This window comes from Canis lupus, chromosome 9 (assembly GCF_011100685.1).
Source record: "Canis lupus familiaris isolate Mischka breed German Shepherd chromosome 9, alternate assembly UU_Cfam_GSD_1.0, whole genome shotgun sequence".
NCBI lineage: Eukaryota > Metazoa > Chordata > Mammalia > Carnivora > Canidae > Canis > Canis lupus.
Window position 1 is genome coordinate 15,008,047 of NC_049230.1, and position 23,908 is coordinate 15,031,954.

Consider the following 23,908-nt stretch of genomic DNA (forward strand, 5'->3'; position numbering starts at 1 on the left):
GTACAGATTAGTGTTTCATGGGACCGAGTTTTGGTTTGGGAAGGTGGGAAAGTTCTGGAGGCAGCAGGTGGTGCTGGTGACCGGGTCAATGCAGTGCAGGGCAAGGCGGGAACACCAAGGTGGTTAAAACCCGCGTTGTCTGTTGCCACAGTTTTAAAAGAAGGAGTGATCTGACCATGAGGTTCAGTCTGAGGTGGGAGCCTGCCACAGGAAGCACGTGACTCCTGCGTGGGGAGGGAGGGGGACGGAGGGGGAGGGAGGGGTCTGGATTTACACACACACAGAACCACACAACCGCAGAACCCGGAGCCTCTGGGCACTTTCAGGACTCCAGGGTGCTGGACCCCAGGCCGCCCTCCTGCACCCCTCGGCCTGTCAGCAGGATCAGCACACTCAGCAGACGACTGGTAAGATCACGCCGCTGCCTTCCCTCTTGGCAGCTGGAAGGGGTTTCTGGTGGACTGTCAAGGCCTGGCTTCTAGTGCCTTCCCCTCGCTGGCCTGTCTCCCCGAGAACTGAGGAGAAAGCAGGCAGGGAGCCCCGAGCTCCTTCGGGCACACGCTCCCTCCTGGGTGCAGCTCCCCTGCCATCTGAGGTCACCAGCCCACCCACCTTGCTCTGGTGGTGGTTTCCTGTTTTTGTCTCCTGGTTCCTCTCCTGCTCTGTCTCAGGTGGCGGATTTAGAAACACGAGGCTCTTGTCCAGGGGCCCACGTGGGGACGGCCCGGGCCATGTGAGCTGTGCTCAGGCCCGATGCATCGAGAAAGGGATGGTCCCCTTCCTCCTGGGATTGCATCTGGGGTTCATGATGAATCTCTTCCATAACTTTCTTACTATACAGGTCATATACATGTCTTGCTAATCTATTTCTCTTTTACTGCTGCTATAGAGGCTGTGTTTTTTTAAATTATATTATCGTATGTTGCCTATATACATAAAAGCAACTTATTTTTGGATATTGATCTGATAGCTAGTTGCCTTGATAAAATCCCTTGTTATTTAGAATCTGATCATTCTGTTGCATTTTCTACCCAGACAATCATATCATGAGAAAACACTGATAGTTTTGCTCCTTTTTCATTCTTAGGGCTTTGATTTCTTTTCTTTTTTCTTTCTTTCTTTCTTTCTTTCTTTCTTTCTTTCTTTCTTTCTTTCTTTCTTCTTTCTCTTTTCTTTCTCTCTTTCTTTCTTTCCTCTTTCTCTCTTTCTTTCTTTCCTTCTTTCTTTTTGTCTTATTGCACTGTCTAGGACCTCCAGAGCAATGTTGAAAATAACAGAGGGGATGCCTGGGTGGCTGAGTGGTTGAGCGTCTGCCTTTGGCTCAGGCCATGATCCTGGAGACCCAGGATCAAGTCCCACGTATGGCTCCCTGCATGGAGCCTGCTTCTCCCTCTGCCTGTGTCTCTGCCTCTCTCTCTCTCTCTCTCTGGGTCTCTCATAAATGAATAAATAAAATCTTAAAAAAATAATAAAATAAAAAAATAAAAAGAAAATAACAGAGATAGTGGCCATCCTCGTCTGGCTCCTGCTTTTATAGAAAATGCTTCCAAGATTTATTTGATAAACATAATATATGCATAGGCTTTTTGTAAGTTCTCTATCAGGTGAAAGAAATTTCCTTCTAGGGGTGCCTGGCGGGCTCAGTGGGTAAAGCGCCTGACTCTTGATTTCAGGGTTGTGAGCTCAAGCCCCACATTGGGTATACAGATTATGTAAAAATAAAATCTTTAAAAAAAAAAAAAGATTTCATTCTAATCTGCTAAGATCTGAAAGGATAGGAAAGGTAAGATCCTTATCCTTTCCTGAAAGGATATTGAATGTTGTCTTTTTTTTTTTCCTGGATGATATGTTTTTCTTCTTAAATCTGTTCATGTACATTTTTAGAGCACCTTTTAAAGCAGAGCCTGGAACAAGGAGGACTTGGGTTCAGGTAGGTTGTTTAAGAGGTGATTCTAGGAATCTGGGAATGAAAGAACAGGGTGACAGAGAAAGGAAGGAAGAAATGCCAGTTAAAGGTATTTGACGTCCTGGCTGCAGGCAGAGGGAGCCTGATGTCCTGGGACCTCGGAGAAGCCTACTAGGTGCCTCCTAGAATTGCCCAAGGAGAAGGAAGAGGCAGGAGCTCACACCCACCAGCTCCTGTCCTTCACTGGGTGAGGGCTGCGTGTTAGGGAACTTCTCTGCCACTCTTGGGAAACACTTGGCAGGCTAATAAATGGCTCTTAAAGCATTGAAGAAGACTCTGAGGCAAGAAGCAAAACTAGAGGTGGGACAAACTAGAGGTGGGACACCGCAAGGTAAGGGGAGTCTAAGCTTGCATGAAGTTATCCCCGTTAAGGACGGCTGATATCAGAGGAGGACAGAAGTGATGTGACACAGAGCACCAAAGTCTTCCATTACCAACATAATAAATGATATCTGTAGGGTTTCTTCTGTTGTGAAACCACTTTTGCATACTTGAGATAAACTCAATTTGGATGTGATATATATATATACAGGACTAGATTTGGTTGGCTAGCATTTCTCATCTAATTATTGCATCTATATTCATGAGTGAGATTGGCCTCTAATTTTTCTTTCTCATTCTGTACTAGTGTTATTTTGATGTTAAGGTTAAGGTTACCCTGGCCTCATAGAAAGAGTTCGTGTTCCTGCTTTTTTCATTCTCAGGAAGAGTTTTTATAAAATTAGAATTATCTCGGCGTAAACTTGTTTAATGCTATTTTCATTCTCAGGAAGAGTTTTTATAAAATTAGAATTATCTCAGCGTAAACTTGTTTAACACTATCTGGACCAGGTATTTTCTTTGTGGGAAGATTTTAAATTATGGATTCAGTTTCTTTCACAGAGAACCATTCAGACTTTTTCTTTCTTCTCAGATCAGGTTTGGTAAGTTATATTTTTCTAAGATTTGATCTGTCTCATATTTTTTGGCACAAGTCACAGTCTTTAAATTTTTTTTAAATTAATTTTTAATTTAAAACATTTTTAATTGTCTTTTAAAAGTCACAGTCTTTTAAAATACACATGACATAAAGCTTACCATCTTAACCATCTTTAAGTGTAGAACGTTTGGGTTAAATACATTCACGTTGTTTGGCAGCCAATCCCTGGAGTGTTTTTATCTTGCAAAACTGAAACTGCCAATGAAACAACTCACTTCCCTCCCCCAATCACTGACAACCACCTCTACTTTCTGTTTCTGTAGATCTGTGTTGTCTTCCTTGTTTTTTGTTTTTCGGTTCTTTGAAAGATTTTAAAAATTTATTCATGAGAGACATAGAGAAAGAGGCAGAGACATAGGCAGAGGGAGAAGCAGACTCCTTGCAGGGAACCCCATGTGGAACTTGATTCCCCAACATGGGATCATGCTTGAGCCGAAGGCTGATGCTCAACCACTAAGCCACCCAGGCATCCCTGTCTTCATTTTATTTTATTTTTTTTCCTGTCTTCATTTTAATCTGTAGCTATGTTCCCATTTTCATTCTTAATAATGATGACTTGTGCCTTCTTTCGTTTATAAGTAGATTTCACCAGACATTTCCCCATACTATTAGTTTTTCCAACCAAGACACTTTGGTTTTATTAATCCTGTCTACCATATCTTTGTTTTCTATTTTGTTGGGTTTTGCTCTTATTATTCCCTTTTGAGTTTACTTTGTTGTTTTGTTTGTTTTGATTTATGCTCTGATATTTATTCCCTTTTGAGTTACTTTTGGGTTTCCTTTCCTATTTGTTTTCTAACTTCTTGACTACTTACTCAGATGGAATACTTATTTCCAACATTTTTTCCAATACAAGCATTCAAGGCTATAAATTTCCCTTGACGTACCACTTTTGATGTATCCCAAATATTTCTTATATATGATATTTTCAGCATCACTCAATGCGAAGATTTTTTTCACATGTCATTACAATTTCTTCTGTGACCCGTGGGTCAGAGTACGTTTTCATGTTCCTGAATACAGGAGGCTGGGCTGCCTGGGTGGCTCAGTGGTTTAGCACCTGCCTTCAGCCCAGGGTGTGATCCTGGAGTCCCAGGATCCAGTCCCAGGTCAGGCTCCCTGCATGGAGCCTGCTTCTCCCTCTGCCTGTGTCTTGCCTCTCTCTCTCTCTCTCTCTCTCTCTATCTGTGTGTCTCATGAATAAATAAATAAAATCTTAAAAAAAATACAGGGAGCTGTAAAGCCTATCTTTTTGTAGAGTTTATGTTCTCTAATTTAGAGGGGTAGATCGAGCTTTTAAATTATGTGTTTTAGCTCTTCAATTTATTTACTGACTTTTTTGTCTGCTTCATTGTTCCTACATGTATTATAATTCTTTGCCATAATGATGATTTTATCTCTTTGTGGTTCTTTCAAGCCGGATGCTCACAAATTTAGAAGTACTATAACTTTCTGGTGATCCGTCCCTTTAGTCAAGCATCTATGCTATCCCTAATAAATATTTTTGTCTTAGAAGTTCTCTTTCTCTGATATGAACAGAGCTTTCTCAGCTTTCTTTTGGTTAGTGTTTGCCAGGTATATTCTTTCCCATTCTTTGATTTTCAGCTATTCCATATCTATGCCTTAGGTGTATCTCACAAACAACAGAAAACTGGCTTTTGTGCTGTCATGTTTTTGTTTTGTTTTGTTTTTAAAGATTTTATTTATTCATTCATAGAGACACAGAGAGAGAGAGAGAGGCAGAGACACAGGTAGAGGGAGAAGCAGGCTCCATGCAGGGAGCCCGACGGGACTCGATCCCGGGACTCCAGGATCATGCCCTGGGCTGTAGGCGGCGCTAAACCACTGCGCCACCAGGGCTGCCCTGTGCTGTCATGTTTTAAAAGTCTAATCTGAGATGAGAATTTAGGAATGACCAAGTCCACAACTTCCACTAAACCCTACTGAGTAAGAGTTGAGTTGAAAAACCTGCATTTTCTTTCTTTTTTTTTTTTTTTTAAGATTTTATATATTTATTCATGAGAGACACAGAGAGAGAAGCAGAGAGATAGGTAGAGGGAGAAGCACACTCCCCACAGGGAGCCTGATGCAGGACTTGATCCCAGGACCCCGGATCATGACCTGAGCTGAAGGCAGAGGCTCAACCACTGAGCCACCCAGGTGCCCCTAAAAACCTACATTTTCAACAAGCTGGCCAGAACTCTAATCCAGAAGTTTCTCTTCTGAGAGAAACTCAAAAGAGAGTTTTGTGTTTGAACTATTTTTAAAAATAGACTTTATTTTTTTAGAAGAGTTTTATCTTCACAGCAAAACATTAAACAGCCCCCACATGTGCACAGCCTCCCCTGTTGTCAACATACCCCAACAGAGTGGTACATCTGTAACATTCAGTGAACCTACACGGGCACATCATTAGCACCCAAAGTCCATAGCTATAGTAGCATTCACTTTTGGTGTTGTACACTCTACGGGTGTAGACAAATGTATCATGACATGTGTCCATCATCATAGGATCACGCACAAAGAGTAGTTCCAATGCTCTAAAAATCCTCTGTTGTGCACCTACTCACCTGTCCCTCTTCCCCAACCCCTGACAACTGCTGATCTTTCCTAAGTTCTCCTGTCACTCTGTCACTCAACAGCTCCATGACCTGGGCACATTACTGATTCACCCGGACGCCCGCTTCCTCAAATGCATAATCAGAATGCAGAATGGTTCTTTATTTTTGTATGACAATTAAATAAAACAATGTATTAAAACCTTGGTTCAGTCCCTAGCAGAGAATACACATCTAGTAAATGTTAGTTTCCCATTCCTTCCCTCTTCTTAGTAATTGGAAATCAAGTTTTGCTGCGAAAAGGCAGAAGGAAGTGCCCCTGTGACAGCGTGTATCGCCAGAAAATCTAAGCAGAGGACAGGAGAGGTTACTGCCTCCCAAGCTCTCTCTCCAATTTGAGAAGTCTCTCCCTTTCTGCTTCCTGTCAGGAGGGTTGCCATGCATAATATGTCACCCGTCTTCTCAGTCCGCCACCTCTGACCTACATCTGACAAATGCACAGGCGCACTGTGTCTTGAAGCTGTCCAGGAGCCAAAGTGACTCAGAACTGAACTGCATGTGCAGGAAGAGTGTGTCGCCAGGGCACCAGGGGGAATCGTGATCCAGGCCTTCCCCTTTAGCAAGTCACATCAAATCTTGTCATTTCCAAGGGAATCACCCTGAATCACATTAAAAGTCTGAGGCTTTATAAAGGTTGCAGGCTCATGCACCATTCCTCTTCCTGGCTGTCCTGCTGTGACAGATTTATGAATACAAGGCATTGTCCTTGCATTAAATCCAGACAGACACCAGGCAGGAATAGATGAACAACAGGGCAAGGATTTTTTTTTTTCTTTTAAGATTCTATTTTTAAGTAATCTCTACACCTAACATAGGGCTTGAACTCATGACCCGGAGATCAAGAGTTGCATGTTCCACTGACTGAGCCAGCCAGGCACCCTCACAGGGCAAGGATCCTTTTTTAAATCTACCTGAAAATCTCTTTCTTTTAACCATAGTTAAAATTTTCATCTTTATTGTGATTATTATAGATTTGGACTTTCAAATACCATTTTCTTAAAAATTTACATTTGTCCCTCTTCTTCCATGCCTTTCTCCTTTATTTGATTGAAGGTTGTTTGTTTTCATGCCATTTTAACCTCCTCTAGTAGTTTAGAACTTAACCATTGTATCTCTGCTGGTTTTTCTTGAAATTTTACCATGCTCCTTATAACTTAAAGTATATCCGCCCTCCTGAACAATGTAGAGTTGAGAAAGCTTTAACTGTAATCCTCTCTTAAATATTATTGCCCAGTATTTTGATTTGGAACTTTTTAAGACTTCTCAAATTAAATACTATAAATATTACATATTTATTTTCCAGATCCGTTTGCCATTTTGTTTCTTTATGCTTCCTTCTTGCATTGAAAACTATCCTGCAATATATATATATATATATATATATATATATATATTTTTTTTTTTTTTTTTTTTTTTTTTTTTTTTTTTTTGCTTCTGGATGCACCACCTTTAAAAGTTTCTTTAGTGGAGATATCTTGGGGGGTAACTCTCTGGGTCTCTGTTTATCTATGTCTTTCTCTCACCTTGGTTCTTGAAAGATAGTTTTGCTGGGAACACAAGAAACATCACTAGATTCAGACCCAGTCACGACAAAACCCTTCCCAAGCCCCGTGAAGAGATGAGTTCACTTCCCAAACCAACACGCCAATCTCCTCTTCCTGCATATCCTCTTGTATCTCCCAGAGCATCTTAACTCTCCCAGCTTTATTGTACCCTTCATTGGAGAACTCAGAGACCTAAAGAATAAGCCAGGGAATATTTGGTGGTGGAATAGCGCTCCAAGAAGGAACATCTGAATTTCTTTTCTCGTCTACATGATGGTCAGTTTCTTCTCATCCCTGGGCAACTTCTTGGTGTCAGGAAGCATCCATCCTGGCCTTCTAGGGTCTGATCATCAGGCCCCCAAGTCCACTTCATTCTCTTTCCCTAAGGGCTTCCCAGCCTGATGCAAGTAGAGCACTTCCGCCCCCTCCCTGCCTTCCCATTCTGCCCCCAAATTTCTGGGAGGCAGAACAGGGCTCGAAATAACCTGCAGTACACAAGGACCTATAGCTAGCCCTGACTCCCATGAGCAGGTTTGAAGGGCCAGAACCTTCTAGCCTGGAAAGCTTTTTCATTTCTGCCTCACAGAACATCACCAGCCCCTCAGTCCAGCCCACCTCCCACCAGAATCCACCCCACAGCCAGCATGTGACCTGGGACAATTCTGAGTCACCACCATTCCCTCCACTGCTGCATCAAGTTCCTCTCTCTCAGCTTCTTCACTTGCCCAGGACAATAAGTGAGGACAGCTGCTGGCTCATGGGTGCCTGCTATTAGGATCAGAAAGGGAAGGGCTTGGTCCTACCAGCCCCAGCTCAGAGAGTCCCAGGTAAAACGGTGTCCGGGCTTAATTCTGAGTGCTCATCTCTGGGGAGTGAGGGGCCCTGGTTGGCCTTGTGATGTGTCCAGCCCAGCTCCATGGCCTGGGGGTCAAAAGAGACATCTGCAGGTAAAAGGTTCACTGGGCAGACCCAAAAGAAAGACCCCCATTCAGTTTTCTCTGGGTTGTACACCAAGACAAACCATTTCTTCCATTCGTTTACACATCTGTCCACCCGCTCATCCTCTTACTGAACAATTATTCAGCATCACTGTTTGCCAAGTTAGCACCATATCTGCTGCAGAACAGCATTATCCGAGTCAGCTTCTGCCCTCTTGGGTGGACAGGCCAGTGGGGAGGGAGGGGAAGTTGATGTGTCACCTACCAGATGCAGTATTCAAGTCTAACAAAGCCAAGTCCCTATGCCTGGTGTGCCCCAGGCAAGGAAGGCCTGCCCAGCTGGATGAAAGCGAGATCAAAGAGGAAGTGGTGGGTGGGAACAGGGGCTGATCAGCTTAAAGCAGGATCTGTAGGCCCCAGAAGCTTCACTTGCCCTGGTAGGGATGCAGTCAGGCTGGCCCAGCTGTGTGTGCGGTTGGGAGTCACAGGCACAGACCCTTCTAGAAGCTGTTTGGAGCTTCCTGGGCATGAGCTACACACACACACACACATACACACACACACACACACACACCTCCCCCCTCCAGCCCCTCATGGCAGGGATGGCCTTGGCAATTTCCTCTGGCCTTCTGCTGCCTTGCATTTCTCTCTCTCCTGGGGAGTCTCCTGGGGAGGTAGCTTCTAAGAATCCTTCTCTTGTCCCTGCCCTGTGGGCTTCCCCTCACTCATAAAGACTTCACTCTCTCCTAGGGATGTGACCTTGGGCAAGTCAATCACTCTGTGCCTCAGTTTCCCCATTGGTAAGATGGGGACAGTAACAGTACCGACCTCACAGAAGTAGAACCCTTATGACAGTGTTTCCTGCAGTGCCACATGGACCAGATCCCGGACTGGGGTTACGGCTTGCTCTCTCCTTCATCTTCTCTCTGCATCACTCCGAAGCAGCACTGTCCAGGGACATCCCCGGATCCAGGCTGACCAGTGGCACTGACCTACCACACATGGTGGTAATAGCCAAAGAGAAGCGCACAACTTCACTCCACCCCTGCAGCCCAGAAACAGAGTTTGGCCTGAGCCCTGAAAATGCTAGGGCGCCCCTTGATAAAGCAAGGAGTCCCCACTCTCTCCTGCCTCTCCTGGAAACTCCTGTTTCTGGGGATTCCCTCAAGAAGTGACAAAGCCTCCCTAGAAACACACTGCAATGCCTCAGGCCCTGAGTCCCCCTCCTCAGACCAAGGCTTGCCGCCCAGAGGGGTGGAGGTGGGGGTGAGGCACCATAGCCAGGCCCTGGGATTTGGGCTACTGCCAAACTGACCCCCTCTACCTCTGTCTGTGCCTGGGCTGCTGGGGACTGTCGTGAGAGCACTTCCCTCGAGTTGTCCCCATTGGCTGAGTCAGGGCAGGTCGAGGTTGCAAGCTGGGTGGGTGCTGAGGTTTAAGTTGCCCAGGGTCTCCTTTGAGAAACCCAGTTCCCTGCCTGCTTTGCTACAGAGACTGCACATCCTGGACTTTGGAATCTTTCTTACCAGAAGGGAACTTGATAATGGGTCCTGTAGGATTTGGGGTTCTCAGGTCTGGGGCTTGTAGGCAATGCTGTCCTCCGTGCACACACAGAACACCGAACCCCACGTGCACGCACATCCTTCACACCCATGCATGGCCGTCACTCGCCCTGCCCCCTGCACGGCAGCATGGCAGGAGGCCAGGTTATATCCCGGCTTATCGGCTGCTTCCCAGCTTCCTCTGTCTGCGTTCCTGCAGGCCTGGAGCTCTGGGAGCTGGCATTCCACGTGGCTTCCAGAAGACTTCCCAGATAATGAGAGGAAATGTGGTCATCAGCTCATAGAAGGTTGGGGTTCCGGGCTGCAGCTCCAGGCCACCACTCCCTGACCTGGGTCCACCATCTCTCTCCAGGAGGCCCTCGGCTGTTCCCAGTGAGCCCGTGGACACCACTCAAGATGTCCCCTTTTGGTTGCTGGGGCCTGCCCGCCGCCCTCCTTGCCCTGTTCTGCTGCCCAGGTGAGCTGGTGCCTGCGGTTCCCGACTTGGCACGTGCCAGCCCAGAGGATGGGCCGCCTGCCCCCCGGCTTCGGGCGTGGGGGGTGCTGGTCCTGAAGTCACTGAGGTTTGGAATGCAGTGGCAGCCTGGGTACAGGGTGCTGTGCCAGCCTGGCTTCCTCGTGATCCTGGACGGGTGGAGGAGGGGGTGGGGGACGGGAAGCTGGCCTTTTGGACCACAGGTTGAACAGGCCCCACGGCTTCGTGGCGTAGGAAGTGGCAGGTTGTGGAGGCTGAATGGTGGGCTGCGTGGGGGCCTGAGGCAGAAGGGGATGCCGGGGTTCAAGGGAAGAGGAGAGACTGTGCCCCTGTTCTCCAGATGCGGCCCAGGGACGGCAGAGGCCCGCAGAGGACATTGCCTTTTGACTGCCGTCAAAGGGAAACCAAATCCTCTTCCAGTGGGTCAGGGGACTGTGAAGAAAAATGCTACCACGCCCTGAGCACTCTGTTTTGGACAACCTGCCGGTGCTTTCCAAGCGCTAGCTCACCACAACCCTGCAGGAAAGGGATTCCTAGCCCATTTGACAGACGAAGAAACAGGTTCAGAGAGAGAAAGCACCTGGCCCAGCGTCACACAGCTGGTACGTGGCAAATGCAAATCCAGCTCTACCTGCAAAGCCCCTTTCTTGCCACTTCGTTATATGCCACTAGCTGGGGGCCAAGGGGGGACATGCCGGCGTGGAGGGAGCACAGGACAGGCCCAGCTGGTTGGCATCAAGGACTTTCCGGCCACCACTGAGTTGGCGGTGGGCTCTGAGGACTCCATCTTTATGCACCAAACACTTCTGAATGTCTGTCACACTAAGCAAAACCTGTAAAACCTGGGCCCTGCCTTCTAGAAGCTGTAAAACATCGAAGGGAGAGTCGGCATGAATATAAATCATTTGCAAGGTGGTCCCGTTACCTTCTTGCACTCCTCTCCCCCTGCCTTCCTCCTCCCTGAGCTCTAGCCATGCCGATCTTGCTGTTCCCCGAGCACACCAAGCATGCTCTTGACCCCAGGGTCTTAATGCCAGGAAGACTCCCCTCTCCCCAGATATCTGCAGGGCTCATGCCTACCTTCTCCATGGCTTTGCTCAAATGTCCAAGTCTTGGTGAGGCCCATGCTGACCACCCTGTTAAAATGGCAACTCCACCCCATTCCTCGTTCCTTCCTCAGGTGCTGATCACCAGCTGACAGGCTGGCTATTTCACTTGGTGATTATTGTCTATCTCCTTCATGTTAACGTGAGCTCTGTAAGGACAGGGCTCGGTCTGCGTTGGTCACTACTGTGTCACCAGAGCCTAGACTAGTGCCTGGCATGCAGCAGGTGTTCAAAAAGTATTTGCAAAAAAAAAGAAAGGAGAGAGGAAAGGGTTGAGACCAGGGCCACAGGGGCCCAGAGGACACAGTCCACCTCCACCTTGGAGAGGCCTTCATGGAGGAGGGGACGTTTGGGCTGGGCTTTGAAGGTCGAATAGGATCCCTCTCCACGGAGATGGAAGATGTGCATGGAGAAGACTAATCTGAAGGTGAGGGGCTGGAAGAAGGCAGGGAGACAGTTGTGGGGTAGCCTCCTCAGTCTAGACACGAGGCAATAAATAAAGCCTGAACAAGGGGAGAGTAGCAGAGAGGCCACCTCTGGCCTTTCTTCTTGGGTACCTGCCCCTTGATCCCACTGCCAGTGGTGGGCCGGTAAACTGGATAGGGCAGCAGAGACATTTGCTGCCCAGTCTTCTGGTCTTCCAGGGTCTGGTGAGGTGTTCGAGGTACACACGTATCCAGAGCAGCTGGCGGTGAAGCCCGGAGAGTCTCAGTTCATCAACTGCAGTACCAGCTGTTCCCGGCCTGAGGCCGGGGGTCTGGAGACCATCCTAGCCAAGACTCTGCTGAAGTCCGGAGCTCAGTGGAAGGAGTACTTGGTCTCCAACATCTCGCAAGACACAATCATCTACTGCTACTTCACCTGCTTCGGGGAGCAGAGGCTGACGAGTCTCAACGTCAGTGTGTTCTGTGAGTGCCACACTGCAGGGCCCTCTTCCCCAGGGCAGAGCCTGTAGCTACTGACTGTGTGCCGAGCTCCTCTGTTACTGCCCCTGGGCACTCGCTATGGCTCCCACCTCCCTGGGCTCCTGGGGTGACGAGGAGCAGGACCCCGGTCGTGGGCTCAGAATCTGCTCACACCCTTCATTGGCCTGCCGGTGACCCCAGCTCTGAGGCTTGCTCAGAGGACAATCCGAGCAAGGTTTGCACAGACTTCAAAGTCATTTCCCAGGCACTGCTCAGAGTCTCCTCCCCGCTCGGTGGCAGCCCCATCACCAGACACTCCCCAACCCACAACAAAGAGCAAGGTGCCAACAGAAGGGTTGGCTTGCTCTCCAGTCGCCCCTCTGCCTCACAGAGAGAAGGATAAGGCATCACCTAGTGCTTTAATGTTCCTTTAAAAAAAAGGGAGGGTGTGTTTATTTATCTGAGAAGGGGCAGCGAGCAGAGAGAGGGAGAGAGAACCCAAGCAGACTCAGTGCCGAGCGCAGAGCCAGACACAGGGCTCAATTTCACAGGCCTGAAAGCATAACCTGAGCCAAAATTAAGAGTTGGATGCTTAACCCGCTGAGCCACCCAGGTGCCCCTGCTTTTATATCCCTGGCAAATGTGCGAACATCACACACACACACACACACACACACACACACACACTTGCACATGGGCCATGGAGACCTTCCCATAGGGCAGGATTCTCTCAACATCGTGGCACCAGGGATATGGCTTAGGTCCTCCCGATGACCAACATCCATGGATCAAGTGAATAGAAAAATGTCCTAAATCCAACATATTACCTTGGGGTGATGGGGGCAAGGTATTCTAATTCAGGAGGGAATCCAGGCTGCCACTGAGGTCCTTGTGTAATAGATAAGCGATGGAGGTGGCTATGAACCTGACCCTGGAGAAGCAAGGCAGGTCTGACTCCAGCCCCTACCTCTTAAGTGAAGACCTCACAACTCTTGGCGGAACTCCAGTGAACACTCCCTTCTAAGTTATCCACCTGTTTAATATGGAAATTTATGTCTGATTTCTGGAGGAGACAGATTCAAATTTTTGTTTCTAGTTGGCTGTACAATTTCTGGACCTTTTCTTTGTAGACAACTGACCACCTCCATTCTTTTTTTTTTTTCTTAAGATTTACCTATTTATTTGAGAGAGAGAGAGACCATGAGCCAGAGGGAGGGGCAGAGGGAGAGGGAGAAGCGACTCCCTGCTGAGCAGGGAGCCCTATGGGGAGCTCCATCCCAGGACCCTGGGATCATGACCTGAGCAGAAGGCAGGTGTTTAACCAGGCACCCCCTGCTTGTCCATTCCAGAAAACATCGTGTTGGTAAAAGCACCACCAGTCAATACATACTATACCCTGAACTGTTTCCTCACTGCTCTCTGTATACTCGCGGGCAGACCAGGCCCCAGACCGCGTCCTCCCCAAATCCAGCCAAGGACTTGAGAACACTGCGGTGCCAAGGGATGGGCCAGGCCAGGTGGGGCCTGCAGGGACTATACCCCAGCTCCTGACCTCACCTCCCTCTTCCTTCCCCGCAGACCCTCCAACGCAAGTGCTGCTGAAGCTGCAGCCCACTTGGGTGGCTGTGGGGAGACCCTTCACCATCAAGTGCCACGTGCCAGCCGTGAAACCCCTTGAGAGCCTCACTCTCATGCTGCTCCGCGGCCAGGAGGTGCTGCACAACCAGACGTTTTGGGGGACGACGGATGGTACCCAGGGAGCCACAGCCACGCACAACAGCACGGCTCACAGGGAAGACGGCCTCCACAACTTCTCCTGCCAGGCCATCCTGGATCTGCGGTCTCTCGGCGGGAACATCATTCACAGTGTTTCAGAGCCCCAGATGCTCAAGGTTTACGGTGAGGGGGCCCCCCGGATGGAGGGGGTGGGAGAGGGTGTCCACTTTCAGTTCCTTGGGGGAAGAAAAAGCCTTCAGCACACCCTCTGCCATCTCAGGGTGCAGGCGCCCAGGGACCCCACACTTAATCCTGAGGGTTCCCTCTTGCTCTCCTTCATCCCGGAAGTTCTCTCCAAGTGCCCGGTTTGGAACCTAACTAGTTGCTTTGCAATTAGTGAACTGCGTGACCTTGACCAAGTCAGCCTCCTCTCGCTGGCCATGGCCCCTCTCTACATGAAGAGGTTTGGCCCTCAGGTCCCCCAGGAGCTCTGCTGTTCTGTGACTCTTGATGGCCAATGTGGTCCCTGTCCAGAGAGTTTGGTAGGAGCTCACTCAGCATCGCCCAGGGCGGGGTGGGGCTCAGACCATGCCACACCTAGGCCATGGTGTCCAGCAACCATATGCTGGTGCCAGGGGCCGGTGGCAGGGGACTGAGACCGTCACAGTCTCACAGAGGGCTGGCTGGTGGCCTGGACCCCAGCCTACCTTTCCTTCAGACACCGCACCATTAGCCATTCAACTCTGCAACATGGGCGGCTGCAAGATGGACGGGGGGCGGGTGGGGGACAGGTGGGCCTCTACTCCCCCTTGGGTCCTAGCATCTAGGACCAGGGGACTTCTAAGACCACTGCCCCCTCCTCCCTCCCCAGAGCCGAGGCCAGACAACCAGATGGTCGTCATCATCTCAGTGGTATCGGTGCTGCTGTTCTTGTTTGTGACATCCATCCTCCTGTGCTTTGTCTTGGGCCAGCACTGGCGCCAGAGGCGGATGGGCACCTATGGGGTACAAGGTGCTTAAGGGGGCCTAAGTCGGACCTACTGGGCACAGTCTACATGAGTGGCATGGCCACCACCACAGCAGCCACTGGAACTCAGTGTGACTCCTCAGGATTGTGACCCAGCCCTGGCTGTAGGACTGAAATGAGCAGCAGAGGACTTTGGGGTCATTTCCTTTTCTAGTCTGAATATAAACACCTGGACTTAACCCTGTGCCTCAAATGTCTTCTCCTGGGCTTAAGCTCTGGCCAGGAAGGGCACCTCACCAGACCTGGACTTCTCTCCCCAATGTCTGCAAAGACTCCCTCTACCCCCTCCTTCACAAGAGCCGTCCAGAGCCCCAGCCAGCCCAGGCCCTGGGGCGAGCCCATGCTGACCAGCCCAGGCACCAGACACCCATCCTTGTGGGACCCCGAGGGACTAATTTCTCCTGAGGGATGGTGGAGGACACAAGCTCTGGCACAATAGGGCAGAGAGACTTTCTGTTCCTACTTGGCCTCTGGGACCTCAGGCCACTCATGTTCGGAGCAGGAAATGGCTCTGACTTCTTTCTGCCAAAAGAGCCAACTTCCTGGGATGACAGTGGGGCCCAAGGGAACTGGCTCAGTTCTGGGACCCTCTGAGCCAGGCCTCTCCCTCATCATCCTAGGCCTTCAAAGAGCCTTGGACAACAAAAGCAGTCCTCCCCTCACCTCCTGCTCCATCATTAGGTCACCAAGACCCCACAGCCCTGGCCATCCCAGACAGGGGTGAGTGGAGGAGGTCCAGGAAGGGCTCTGATTCCCAGATCCCCAAACTGACCCCCCAACACACACCAGTGGTAGCTTCCCAGCCCTGGGTGATGCTTAGAGGGGCTTTTACTCCAGGGCAGAGATCAGGCCAGTTCAAGGTCTCAATGTGGTGAAGAGGGTTTTGATTCACCCAGGAGAGGGCCTGGCTGTGGTTGGGGGTTGGGGGGGGGGCTGCCGGCCATGGCTGTGGGGTTGCAGGCAATAGGGAGGCACTTGGGGGGCTCCAGGGCTCATTCTAGCTCTGCAGTGATGCTGGTAGGGTCCAGGGCTGGTGTCTGTCCTCATGGTAGGCTCTCGGCACCATAGTAGTCTGGGGAAAGAAAGCATCCTGATCTTGACTCCCTCCTGCATCACCGGCCCCCAAGGAGGAAAGGGGAAGGGACCAGTGATGAGAGGAGCTCCCTCGTCTCCAACATGGCCCATCTGGCCTCCTGACCCAACCCTGACCTGGGCTTGGACCCCACTGCTCACCTACCCTGTGCCTACCTGAAGCCGGGGGTACATCCGCACCCACAGTGCCTGTGGCACTGGGGGGTGGGGGCGGGGGCACGGTTCTCCTGACATGGAGAAAAGAGAAGAAAGATCTCCCCATCAGAAAGTCTCTGGGGTCTCACCCACAAGTATCTCTACCCCACCCCCAGCTCCTGGTGAGCTCTTCCAGCCCAGCCCCAGAGCAGGGCCCTGGCAATGCCCGGATTCCCCAGCCTCACTTACAGACCCCTTGTCCCAGAGGCAGGAGGGCAGTGCTGAATCCTGGACTCATCCTGCAAGTGGGGCTGCTGTGGGGGGAAGGAAAGGAAAGGGACCGGCCAGGGCAGCAGGGGGCCCAGCGTGGGCATCGGGCAGGGCAGGTAGTGGTGGTGGAACACCAAAGGCCCTTCCTCCTGGGCTTGCATCTCCTCCTCCTCCTGTTGACCCTCCAGGTAGACCTGAAGATTGTGGGAAAGGGGGAGGAGAGATGATACAGGTCCCAGGATCCTTACCCCCACTTCTCTGCTCCCCTAATTTCTCCAGATCGGCATTGAGAAATGGCTTCCCTTTATTGAGCAATCACTACCTGCAAGCCAGGTACTTTGAAGACATTTATTCCTTATTTTACAGGAGGGAAAAACTGAGGCTTAAAAAGATGGAGCAACTTGTCTAAGGTCACCCTGCTAATAAGTGGCTGAGCAGGGACTAAAAGTATCCAGGTATGACTCCAGAGCTGGATCAGGAGTCCAGTGACAGGCCCCTGGATCCATCTGTGCCCCATCAGGGAGGTGTGGTGCTCACCCCAGGGGTCCCCTAAGGGCCAGGGCATGAGGAGTGGCAGCAGCTCCTGCCAGCCTGGATGGTGGACACTACCTGGCCTCCTCCAAGCCTCAAAAACCCACCTGGCTTTTGAGGGCTGGTTCTAAGGTCACCTGCTCCTCCAAGGACCTGCTCTTCATTCCCCAATGAATGTGCACTCATGCCATGTACCTGTCCCTGTGCCAGTCAGGCCAAAGTTGCCTTGTATTCATAGTCATTCATTTATTTTTTCACTTGTTCAACAAATATGACTTGAGCCCCTAGTAAGTATCCAGCACCCTACAGACTCAGGGAACCATGGTGCCCGTCATCCTGGGCCTGCAGTCTAGTATGGGATGCACTGCAGGGAAACCTCCTTGAAAACAAGACCTGAGTGGTCTGGATTTGGGGACTCCCACCCCCACTGAGGCTGCTGGCTTGGAAGCCTGGCACATAAGAGATGCCAAAGGGACCCAGCCAGGCCTGTGGCACTGTTGCCTGGTTCTTTTTCTCCAGGATCCGCCTCAGATGGATCCCCACCCTGGCACCTGCAGGTGGGTGGCCCTGGTGGCACAGCTCCACCGCACCCAAGCCCACGCACCTGCTGGTGGGAAGAGGCTGGCCCTGGGTTGAAGGCTGCTGCCACCAGGCTACTCAGCAGCAGCTGGTGCATCTGTGCGTTCTGCAGCAGCATCAGTTCCAGCAGGTCTAGGACGGGGGAGTCAGCAGGCCCACGCCCGGCCTCCCACTGCCCACCGCCCACCGCCCAGATCCCAGGGCCCTCCCGACCCTCGCACCCCCCCCCCCCAAGCCCCAGTCAGGGATGGCGCGAGGATGCCCAGAGAATGTGCGAAGCAGACTGGGGTGCAAGGCGCCTGAGCCCGGAGTCTCACCTTCCTTCACTCTGCCCGGCTGCGGGCGCGGGGGTGGGGCGGCCCAGGCGACGGGCTGCAGGACGGTCACCCGGGGCTGGGGAGGGCGGGAGACTCGGCCGGGGGGGCGGCCAGGATCGGGACCCACCCTCCCCAGCTCCCGCCCCCCGCTGGGGCCGCCTTCTCCTTCCCGCCCCCCACGCCCCCGGGTCCCCTGAGTCTCCTCCCCTCCCCTACGTTTGGGGTCGCTCTCCGCAACCACCCCACTTCCTCCGGGGACCCGGGGGGTCCCTACCGTCCCGGCTGCACCCTGCGGTGGGGGCTGACCCCAGCACCCTCCGGGGTCCGAGGCCATGCGGGCTCCCGCCGGTCCGGGTTACCTAGGCGACGAGAGCGACGCCAAAAAAAAAAAAGAAAAAAAATCTCCCACGCATGCGCAGGTCCCTCCCGGCGCGGGTGCTCCGGGCTTGCTCTGCTCTCCCCACCCCCGCGGACACGGGGGGGGGGGGGGGGGGTCCCAGGCGACTCCCTCCCCAGGGGCCGGTCCCTGTGCGGGAAGCCCACCTCCAGGCCCCCCGCGCCGCCGGCTCCCTGCCCCTCCCTTACCTCCCACCCTGGCGCACCTCCAGTACCCAGCTTGGGGCGAGGGGGCTCATGTTTGTTGAGTGAATGAGTGAGGGGCTGGGGAGACCCGCCCCAATGCAAACACTTGGTTTCCAGGTCCCAGAATTGGCTAGGATGATTAGATAAGCAGGAATAGAAAATTCTGTGAGAGCAGGACTGGCCGGGAAGGGCAGGTAAATGAGGAGGGCGGAGGGTATGTTCTGTGTCACTCTGAATCAGAGGGGTGTCCTTTGGGCCAGGAGTGGTTTCTGAGCAGACCAAGGACAGAAGCACTAACCAGGTTCACAGAAAAGGCTCCGCCCTGGATAGAAAGGGGTAGCTGGCCCCTCAACTCCACGCCCCGCTCCCCCACCCTCCTGGCTGTTTGTTCCCTCATTCCTGGCTGCAGCCTTGCAGAGGTGGAGAAGCCTGGGGAGTTCACCACCAGTGCCCCTAGTATTGTCTCACATCCTGGAAAAATTACCAAAGCCAGCATTCTTTTGACAGGAAGTTATCAAGGTCTTCTTTGCTTCAGAACAGGTGAGGGGAGAGATCTATTTCGGCAGCTGTGACCATCCTAAGATAGGCCCTGAGCAGCAGTCAAGGAAAATCCAGACAGGAAGCTGGGATTAGCACCCCAGGAGTTGCCCTTCCCCCACCCTCTACTTCTGTTCAACTCCTCTTCCTGGCAGTCCTGCTGTCTAGAACTACAAAGACCATTTCCACCTCCTCCTTTGTGCCTTTTGTCCCTGGGAGGGGGCCTATGGGCAGAACATTAGCTGTGAGTCTTAGAGGTTCAATGGCCATCAACAACCTGACATCGGGCAATGTGGTGGCAAGCCCTGGGGTGGGGGGGAGTGGGATGGGCACAGAGGTCCCCTTTTCCAGCTGCACCTTCATTGCAGTGAGAAGGGAGAAGCCAAACTTTGTGTTTCCCATCAGCAAAACTTTGACCAAGGAGGTGCCTGTGTGCACAAGGCAACCTGAACACTGGAGACACAGAGGTGTATTCTTGCTGGTCCCAGCACTGTTGGGAAGTGAAAAAGTACCATGGGAAAAGAGCAAAAATACAAGGCAGTGCAAAGTCCCCTGTGGGTGAGGCCTAGAAGAAGGGGTCATAAAAAGAGAGGAATTGATCACTGAGGGATAGTTCTGAAGCGGAGGACCTTGGGAATGGGGCCAAAGCAGTGTGTGAGAGAGAGAGAGAGAGAGGGCAGCCCAGGCTGTGCCCCAGCCTGAGCAAAGGCACAGGTGCAGGAACGGATCGTGCCCTAATGATCCAGTGGTCACACCGTCTGATTGTAGTGGAGGATCTGGGCGGAGAGAAGTTCCAGCAGCCCAGGCCGACCCAGGTCATGGAATTTAGGTTGTGCCATGTGGGTGATGGAGAGCTCTGGGTAAGTCCTGAGCAGGAGAGAAATAGAGGGGTGATGGGTGCACAGCCATCTTTTAGGAAGATTCATCTTGTTGCTCACATCTTTGTGCATGTCAACCAGAATTAGTGTGATGGGGATGTATCCTCCCCATGGTATACAGTTGGTTCCTGCGCTCACAGTGTCTCCATCTGGGGACATCTTCTGGCCACAGGTAAGGCAGGCCAGAAGTCATCCCAGAAGCAACCCTGACGCATTACAGGACAGCCGTTGATGGTAGAGCCTGCTGGCCTCAGTGGGCCAACTCTGGGAGAACCCTCCCCAAAGTCTCTCAACAGTCCCATGTGTGTCCCAGTTGTCCCAGTAATGACCTACTCACCAATTGAATACACAATTTCCTGGGTTTTTCCTTTCTCTGTCTTTTCTCTACTCCTTCACAGGGCTTCCTGGGATCTCCTTCCAAATAAACTATTTGCTCTCTGATCCTTGCCTCAGGCTCTGCTTTTGGGGGAATCCAAACTAAGACTGGCCTCCCATTTTTTCTGTGTCTGCCTCCACACTGCTGAAAACTCCTGGAAAAAGCAATTCTAGTAGCTCTATGAGAAATTTGTATTCAGCGAAGTAAAATACCAAAATAGACACTGAAGTAAATTCCTCTGGAGGGCACCTGGTGGCTCAGTGGTTGAGTGTCTCTGCCTTTGGCTCAGGTCATGATCTGGGGGTTCTGGGATCAAGTCCTGCATCAGGCTCCCTGCGGAGAGCCTGCTTCTTCCTCTGCCTATGTCTCTGCCTCTCTCTGTGTGTCTCTCATTAATAAATAAATTTTAAAAAGAAAAAGAAAATTCATCTGAGAAAATAACGGTCAATGGATTAAACTGAGGCAAAGCTGGAGGCAGGGAGGCCAGTGGGAGGCCACAACCCTCATCCCTCTAAAAGAAGCACGTTGGAGGTCACTGTGGAAAACAGACAGGAATTTGTGATTACTTCAGCACCTCAGATATAAGATCACATGATAACGCCACATGTAGTTTGGAAGGCCGGGCTGAGGTAGAAACTATCTGGCTTCTGCAAGTAGAGTTCTTTGTCAAAGGAAATGAAACTTTTGCCATTTGAAGAGAATGGAAAAACCGCATGTGCTTATCTACCAGAGCCCCTTTGCTTATAAAAGATCTAACATCAGTCCAGCAGTGGAAGAGGTGGAAGAGGTGACTTTCTGGCTACTTGGCTGGCCCACTATTAGTTTCTTTGAGGTGTTGACATTCTACATATTTCCTTTCATTTTGTCTCCATGAGGACTCTTGTTTGCATCTTGTTTTTTTGTTGTTGTTGTTGTTTTATGGGTTTTGTTTGTTGGTTGGTTTGTTTCTTAGCATCCCACAGCGACATGTACCAAAAGTCCTCCCTGTTGCCTCGGTAAATCTGGTTCGGGGAATAAATAAATGGAAAGAGATTTCTACTCAAATGTGTTCGTCACAGTGCTGTTTTTAAGGGTTGAAAGTTGAACACACCCAGTGTCCTCTAACAAAGGAATGGCTGTGTAAATGAAGGCAATTCACTCAAAGGAAGACTGTGCAGTCATTAAAAAAACATGAAAAATGAGCTCCTTCCTCTCAGTCTCAGATGGAACCGTGGAGAAGAGGGTCTTTTTAAGAACTCAGGTGGGAATTTCAGTGTTTCTTTTTGGTACAGATGAGGAAGTGCTGAGTAGACACAGGTGATCCTACAACAGGCCCTTTTCTTGGGCCCAGGCCCTAATGAGGCCCTAACTGAAGGCTCTAGTGGCATGACTAACTGGTTATGTGGGGAAGGCCTTGACAATACCATAGTAGAGAAATTCCATTTTTCTGTTCAGAGGCTCTGACTCTGCTTTTTCTCCAAATATGGCTATCCTTGTGAGGCTGGTATATGTGTGTGCGGTTTGGTCTGACAGCTCCCTGGTGATACTTTGAGGACCTAGAAAACATAGATGGCACCAGTGGGGTGCACTGTGGTGGGAGTCGGTTTCAAGGTCCCAGCCTGCTGCCGTAGAGCTGTGGGGTAGAGTCCAGAGCCCCTCCCCTCCTCGACTCCCTGGAATCAGGGCGCCACCAACTATGGGGGAGCACCTGCTGAAGCTCCCAGGAAGTCTCCCTGATGGAATGGCTCAGAGAAAAAAACTGATAGTACAAGGTAGGGGTGAGGGGTGCGGGGTAGAGGCCAGGACAGAGTACAACAGGCCAGTTCCTGTGAGTCAAGGTGGGATTTTCTGAAAGGTGGTTCTATTCTGCAGAATTCTTTTGTTTGTGGGCAACTGAAACTCACCCTAAACTAGCCTAAGGAAAACAGATGCTTTGGGGCTCATGTGATAGGGAAGTGCAGTGATGGAGCCGCTATGCAGTTTGCTGCCTCAGGGGTCAAGCAGTGTCTTCAGGTCCCTCTCTCATCTCCCCCACCTGTGTGTGGTGTTCTCCTTCCCTCATCCTACAGACAGGCTCTTCCACTCCGTGGGAAACACACCTCAGTCACCTGCAGCCTTATTTCCGTTACTCTAGACAAACCTAGAGAATCCCGAGAGATTATCTTTCTTTTGTATTGATACACAAATATGCCCAGGAAGGACTATGATTGACACCACTTGTGCCACATAGCCAGCTTCTGAACCAACCACTGTGGCCAGGAGGATTGGCCAGACCCGGGTGACATGGCCATCTCTATGGCCGGGGTGGGGGTTGTAATCAGCAGCCACACCAGAATGACATATTTGGAGCAGTTCCCCAAAGGAAGGAGAAATATTGTCATCAAGAGAGGGAGGCATTCACTTCCTCTTGGGCTGTGGGAAAAAATCATATTTCACATACAGCTTCTGTTTTCCAATCAGCCTTATTCCTAGTCCAAATGACACCTTGTGCAAATTAGAAAAATTAGCCCTGTCCTCTAGACAGTTTGCTACCTTCTGTTAGACAATTATCATCTTAAAAAAAAAAGACAATTATCATCTTAAACACATGGATCTATAATGATTACAAATGTGATTACAAATTACAGTGCCCAGAATTGCGCAGTGTACAACCTAGACAACTGAGTGGCCCTCTCTCATCTCATAGGTTACAGTTCCCTTCACTTACTTCAATCCCTCATTAAAGAAATTCTTACCCCATAGAAGTCTAGGCAGCAGGTAGAGACCAAAAGGTTGGAGCCATAAATGGGAATGACAGCTGCCTACCTACTACCCCTCCTCCTGTGCCCACAGACAGGGGGTAGTGTGTATCAAAGGGATAGTAGCCAGCATCAAAGCAAACTAGAGCCACAGCAGGGCCATGAGTGATGACAGGGGGCCCAGGGAACAGCTATGGGGAAACAAATTAAGAAGGAAGAGAAAAAACATTTGCTTTTCCTCTAAGTACTAAAAAAAGAGGATCCTTGGGGTACCTGGGGGGCTCAGTGGTTGAGCATCTGCCTTTGGCTCAGGTCATGATCCTGGGGTCCTGAGATCAAGTTCCGCATCTGGCTCCCCATGGGGAGCCTGCTTCTCCCTCTGCCTATGTGTCTGCCTCTCTGTGTGTGTCTCTGGTGAATAAATAAATAGAATCTTTAAAAAAATAAAGAGGATCCTTGCAAAGAAGAGTCTGGGGCACGCGGACACCTGGATCACATCATCAATAAAACTACATGGAAATTGTGTGTCAGAAAGGTCAATGAGCAAAGCAGGACAAGAACCAGGCACAGAGAATGCCAATGCTCACACCTGTAGGTTAGGAAGACACACCTCTGAGGGTGTGATGTGAGTCACCTGGAGTGAGATGTGGGCAGTGCAGGTAGCAGGAACTTCTCAAACCACAGCCAGGCCTGGCCCCCAAGGAAGGGCTCGACAAGACTGAGGCTGTCTCCACAGAGAGTCACTGGGAGCAGAGATGCCATCCCACCTGCAGGACTGAGGGTGACCACTCTCCAGGCCTCCCGCTGTCCCTTAACAAAGGCCACTCTGTCCTGGGCTCAGCTCAGCTGGAGCTCTGGCTTACCAGTAAAAGACAGTGTCAGGGATGGACATGGGAGACTGGGGAGGGAAATGTAGGGAGCTTTGGGGAGCAGAGACTCCGGATTCAGTGGGAGGGTTCTCTTGTCTGCCTGGGGAAAGCATAGTGGGCCAGCTGGGAGGTGGGTCATTTCACAACAGCTCCACCAGGGGTCATCGCAGCCCCAGACTGGCCGCGGGT

General features: G+C 50.8%; 2 protein-coding genes across 10 annotated transcripts; one reads left to right on the forward strand and one right to left on the reverse strand.

The window, feature by feature from the left end:
* Positions 1-251: 251 nt before the first annotated feature.
* ICAM2 (intercellular adhesion molecule 2) lies at positions 252-15,015 on the forward strand. Of its 8 annotated transcripts, none has more exons than XM_038546877.1 (6): positions 259-407; positions 1,885-1,930; positions 9,960-10,064; positions 11,797-12,096; positions 13,672-13,992; positions 14,681-15,015. In XM_038546877.1, exons 3-6 carry the CDS (start codon positions 10,004-10,006, stop codon positions 14,827-14,829), a joined length of 831 nt encoding a protein of 276 aa, XP_038402805.1. In that variant the 5' UTR covers positions 259-407; positions 1,885-1,930; positions 9,960-10,003; the 3' UTR covers positions 14,830-15,015. The 8 variants fall into 8 exon arrangements, with proteins under 8 accessions (XP_038402804.1, XP_038402806.1, XP_038402805.1 ...); XM_038546872.1 differs by lacking the exon at positions 1,885-1,930 and adding an exon at positions 10,423-10,684; XM_038546873.1 differs by lacking the exon at positions 1,885-1,930 and adding an exon at positions 10,423-10,684 and having other exon boundaries at positions 261-407; positions 11,833-12,096.
* Positions 15,016-15,646: 631 nt separating this feature from the next.
* PRR29 (proline rich 29) lies at positions 15,647-18,131 on the reverse strand. Of its 2 annotated transcripts, none has more exons than XM_038546880.1 (6): positions 18,035-18,131; positions 17,761-17,836; positions 17,469-17,575; positions 16,313-16,527; positions 16,085-16,155; positions 15,647-15,908 (listed from the first exon to the last, which is right to left on the reverse strand). In XM_038546880.1, exons 1-6 carry the CDS (start codon positions 18,092-18,094, stop codon positions 15,880-15,882), a joined length of 558 nt encoding a protein of 185 aa, XP_038402808.1. In that variant the 5' UTR covers positions 18,095-18,131; the 3' UTR covers positions 15,647-15,879. The 2 variants fall into 2 exon arrangements, with proteins under 2 accessions (XP_038402808.1, XP_038402809.1); XM_038546881.1 differs by having other exon boundaries at positions 17,761-17,815; positions 18,035-18,094.
* Positions 18,132-23,908: the final 5,777 nt, after the last annotated feature.